Source organism: Lactuca saligna, chromosome 1 (assembly GCF_052625555.1).
Source record: "Lactuca saligna cultivar CGN05327 chromosome 1, ASM5262555v1, whole genome shotgun sequence".
Taxonomy (NCBI): domain Eukaryota; kingdom Viridiplantae; phylum Streptophyta; class Magnoliopsida; order Asterales; family Asteraceae; genus Lactuca; species Lactuca saligna.
Window position 1 is genome coordinate 61736319 of NC_136417.1, and position 5271 is coordinate 61741589.

General features: G+C 32.5%; 1 protein-coding gene across 2 annotated transcripts; it reads left to right on the plus strand.

Moving 5' to 3' along the window:
• The first annotated feature begins 1658 nt into the window (after positions 1–1658).
• Positions 1659–4657, plus strand: LOC145037585 (oxidoreductase). Of its 2 annotated transcripts, none has more exons than XM_078986291.1 (8): positions 1659–1845; positions 3015–3196; positions 3352–3412; positions 3515–3553; positions 3723–3835; positions 3948–4158; positions 4235–4281; positions 4393–4657. In XM_078986291.1, exons 2-8 carry the CDS (start codon positions 3089–3091, stop codon positions 4516–4518), a joined length of 705 nt encoding a protein of 234 aa, XP_078842417.1. In that variant the 5' UTR covers positions 1659–1845; positions 3015–3088; the 3' UTR covers positions 4519–4657. The 2 variants fall into 2 exon arrangements, with proteins under 2 accessions (XP_078842417.1, XP_078842409.1); XM_078986283.1 differs by having other exon boundaries at positions 1660–1845; positions 3010–3196.
• The last annotated feature ends 614 nt before the right edge of the window (positions 4658–5271 follow it).

Sequence of the window (5271 nt, forward strand, 5' to 3'; positions counted from 1 at the left end):
CCGCTTTAGGGGTTTGTTTACCCAACTGAAAACAGAGAGAACGGAGAAGAGAGATATGGGTTTGGCTTTCTTTTTTACAGAGAGAGGGAGAGAGAGAGAGAGAGAAAGGGTGGGGCCCTTTAATTAAATAGTTTTATTTATTTATTTTATTTTATTTTAAATAGAGAAGACCTCATAAATGGTTTCTGTGTATTGAAATGACGAAAATGCCCCTCACTTAACGGTAGAAAGCTAACGGAGTTAGGCGGAAGGACCATTTGTTAAAAGTTTTGAAACCACAGGGACTATCTGTGAGGTTTTTTGAACTTAGGGATTAAACTTGATATTCCTGTAAACCACAGGGACCATTTTTGAAGTTTTGTCTTAAAAAAATGATATATTTAAATTTTAGTTTATTTTAACAACATACAGACACTAAAAACAAACAACCTTCTTTTTGCGGACTGCATACATTTGGTTCATCTCTTCTACTGCAGACGTTTGCAGATGTGGTCCGTAGACTGCAGACATTTTGTCTCCGAAAAAACAAACAACACTTTAGTGTTTTTATTTATTCTTTAATTTTTTTAATGTACCATCATTTCACGTTTTTTTCCAATATTTCTTGTTGTTATTAAACCAACTCCTATCTCTAGTTCACTCCGGCCGACTCATGTCACATATTGTCCATCATTCTCATGTTGACTCAGTCCAAAATTTCCGGTCTAGTCATTCATGTGGGTTTAGTCCAACATCCTCACTTCAACCACTTTTGTTGGTTTCGCCTAACATTCCCAATCCATCCACTTCAGTCCTACAATCAAGCTCTCGTTCCCTCTTCTTCCAAGATAGACAATTTTTCGATCGTATATATAAATCTCTTAACCCACATAATAGGGACTTTCAAAGAAGTTCACATACTTCTCTCGTATACATTGCACATGCTCACAGTGACTCCATATTGCTTGGAGAAGTCAACCTATATTTCTATTGAGTGTTACATATATCAAATCACCACTTACATAAATCATCAATTCTAAGATATTACATCTGATCATCATGATGACCATTGATGTGGTGCAGATTATACATATCTAGTTTTAAATTTATTTCCAAACTATTTATCTATTAATGCACTTATAGTCAGTGTACCTAGTCGGATTATTGATATTCATTTGTATGCTTGTTTTTATATATTTGTTGGAAATGAAAAAATTATGTTTAATTTGGAGTTTGTTTATTATTTTTTTTTTTTTTTTGTAAACAATACGGAAAAAAACATAGGGCCCAATTGTTATATTTTTTGTAAGACCAATGAACTCATTTTGTAAATTTTTGTCCCACTTAATTTTTTTAATTTCAATTTTTTTATTCATTTGTTTAGAACCTAAAATATGTTTGGACCGGTTTTGATAAAACCTTTAAAAAATATTAAAAAGGGTAAAAAGCATCTATATTTCAACTTGTTTAATTAACAAAAACAAAAACAATATTAATTTTCATATATCAACCTATTTATTTAACAAATCTGGTTGGATTAAGAAAATGATTTGATATTTTCTAACATGTTTAACAACATAAAACATGAAGCCAACCAAACTTACTTTATAGGTTCTAACCGAGGCGCCAAAGATGGATTGGGTCCAACAAAATTTAGTTGGCATGTTTGATAATGATTTGAAAGTCAAAGACTCGGTCCAAGGTTAGGTTTTCATCAGATTCGGTCCCCCATTTTTTCTTGATGGACCGGGAACAATCCACAATCGTGCTTCTCGTTCCTTGCATCAACACTTCCTTTAATAGAGCATAACACCGGTGACGCCTCATCAGCCTCCATTGGCGGCAACCTCCACAGTAGTGCAGCAGGTAAGCCGATTTCTCCTCCTAGCACTACACACTTACCTTTCCTTGGCGCTAGATACACTTTCTTCCCGATACTCCTCGCACATCCGACCTAAGCTTTCGCCTCCTTTCTTCTAGATAAACACAAATTTTCCTTCACAACTTTTTAACGATTTCGACAACAAGGAATTACATTTTTTCCTTCACAACTTTTTAACAACATAAATTGTTGCTATTTAACGATTTTACAACAAGGAATTACATTTTTTCCTTCACAACTTTTTATGTGCGAAGGGAGTGAAGGGAGATTTGAGGAACAATAACCAATTTGGGTTGTTTAGGCCTCCTATATAATCCATCGTCCGTATGAGTGTGTTTGTATTTATGGATTCCATGATTTCAGATGTTGATTGGTTTTTGGGTAACTACTATTTGTTGATCACCAGGTGTTTGTTAATTTGCTCCAATGATAGCCTATATTTCAATCTTTTTTTCCACCAATTATAATCTTGATCAAGTATGTATCTTGAGTGATTGTGTTTAGAATTATAATGTACGCATCTTGATTTGATTGTAGAAGCTTTTGTAAATGAAATTAATTCAACAGAAATGGCTTTCAACTTGTGTGATGTGTTTTTGTCACTAATGTTTATCAGACCCTTTTGGTTTTCCTAATCTAATGTGTTTGGTTCTTAAACTTGGGGTTGTAGATTATGTTGAAAAATATTTTAGATATAGTTTAATGCTAAATATTTTTTTCATGATACTGTCTCAAAGGTAAACATTTACAGATGAATGGACCAAACCTTAAACATTGAATTGAATTGAATAAATGCAAGTCATTTTCTTGTATGTTTATATGCATATTTTTTAAAGAATGTTTGTAAATTACATTGATTTGATTATTTTGAATGTTTTTATAAAAAATGTAATGTGATAAAGGAATAATTATAGAAAATGGTGTATGAGGGTAATATAGTCATTTTACATAGTTAACCAGATTCAACATCAAACAGTAAGTTTTAGTCAAAGTTAACCCAATCAGAACTTCTAACCCAATCAGCTTCTAACCCAGTTAGCAACTATCAAACGACCCCTTAACCGAGCCCAAATTATTTAACCCGACCTCTACTTTTCAAGCATTTTTGTACGTTTGGAATCGGATCCGATCGGGTTTTATTTATTCAGGATAGGCTAAAGTCGTTAAATTAGTCAGCATTTCAACACATAGCGTGAAGGTTCCGATCGATTTGTAGAACAGAGGGAAATGGAATCGAGTGATCATTTGAACAAGTTCAAAGTCGGCTCAGTTCCGACGTTGTACTACATACCGGACTTTATCTCCGATTCCGATCAAAAACTACTCCTAAATCAGGTATGTAATCTACTAACGCATCTTCTGTTTGCCATCTTTTCTCCTTTTTGTTGTTCTTTGGGGTGTGATTTTTCACTTCGAAATTGAGAACAGTGGTGTAGTTGCTTAACTCTTATTCTCAAATTGAAACGAGGTTTTATTTTTTGATTTTGTAGATTTACACAGCTCCGGTTTCGAAATGGAAGTCTCTGAAAAACAGGAGATTGCAAAATTGGGGTATGACATTACTGTTATCTATCAACTTGTTAATTTGGAGGTTAAAATATATGTTGGTTTTGATGAGATTTTTCGTTTGTTTTCGTGTGATGTTTGTTACAGGAGGGATTGTCCATGAAAAAGGTCTTTTGGCTCAAAATTGTAAGCCCTAATCCTTCTCTCTTATCAATAGCATTTCGGGATTAAGATGTCCTATACCTTATTCTCATAAAACTTAATATTGAATTTTATATGTAGCAATTCCATTTGATTTAATAAGATCAAATTAGCGAGTAATCATAATTCATACCTCTCTCTTTTCTCTTTCTAGTACCACCATGGCTGACAAAAATTACAGAAAAAATCAAGGAGGAATTGTGTTTGTTTCCTTCTGCAATCAACCATGTCCTCATCAATGAGTATCTTCCAAATCAAGGCATAATGGTTTGTACTCTGTAGTTAAGTGACTAAATCAATTAAAAAATTGTATTTTGCATTTACCCTTTTTACTTTCCCATTTATTAACAAATTTGTTTTTGGTGAAATTAAAACATAGCCCCACCAAGATGGGCCCGCTTATTTTCCGGTGGTGGCTATTCTTTCATTAGGATCACCTGTTGTCATGGACTTCACTCTTCATTCAACTTTAGCAGACACTAAAAGCAACATTCAAGAAACCAATCATGGGAATTTACAAAACTACCCTCCTTTCTCTATTGCACTGATGCCATGCAGTTTATTGGTATTCAAAGATACAGCATACTCAGGTGAGCCTATTTTTAAATGTTTTCAATTGATCTTAATGAAATATTATTATACCATTTTTTCCTTTTTGGTGATCAGATTACTTACATGGTATAAAAGATTGTGAAATTCAACAATATGATGAGGTAAGATGACTTGAAAAATCATCATGGCATAATTATATGATTAAAAAAAACTAACTTTTTTTATCTTTATGTCGTTTATATATGTTTTTTTGTTTGTTTTCACTTTTTCAGGTTGTGAATGGTAGTGAGGTTGAAATGCATGATGGGGATTTGAAGGTGATTCATAGATCTGCTACTAGGGTTTCGTTGACTTGTAGAGTTGTATCTAAGGTTCATAAGAATTTGTTCAAGTTTTGAAACTACTTTTTTTTTTAATGTTATTCAAGGTGGAAAAGGGTTGATCTTGTAGGAAATTGGTTGTTTTAGGTGATCCATAATCATATTTTGTTGATATGTTTGCTATTCATGGTGCATTAATTTTAGTAGCATTTCTATGTGTTTAGTTGTGGAAAAATGTTAGTAAGTTTTTTTGGAAATGTTTACAGAAACAGGAACGGAGTTTATTTTTCAGTTTTCAGTAGAAAATTTAGAAAACTTGTTTTTGGTTGAAACGGATTGAGTTTTCATTTTCTATTTTAGAAGATTAGAAAACGTGCTTGAAAGTTTATTTTCTATCAATTTTCGTTTTCTAAATTTGTTATTTCAAATGATACAATATTTAACATATTACCTACATAACACTTAGCAAATGCTGTGTTGTTAAGGGCACATTAAACTATAGTTCTCTAATCTAATAATTATAGAAGTTGTCAATGTGTAATAATATAATTATAGAAATGGTCCATCTATTCTTTTAATTTGCATGGAACAGACAAAATTATAGAAATGTTTCTTATGTAATAGCAGCCTGCAAAGAATGTAAAATTATAGAAATGATCTCGGTGTAATACTTTACATTAGTAGTCCACATGTCTTACCGTAATTGTCTAAATTTGAACGTACAAGCGATTCTGGGTTTTATGTTTCGGTATTTCTTTGTGGGTATGATATAACGAGAAAGGAAGTCAACCTAAAAATCTAACATGGGTAAACCGGAACCTATTTTTTTTT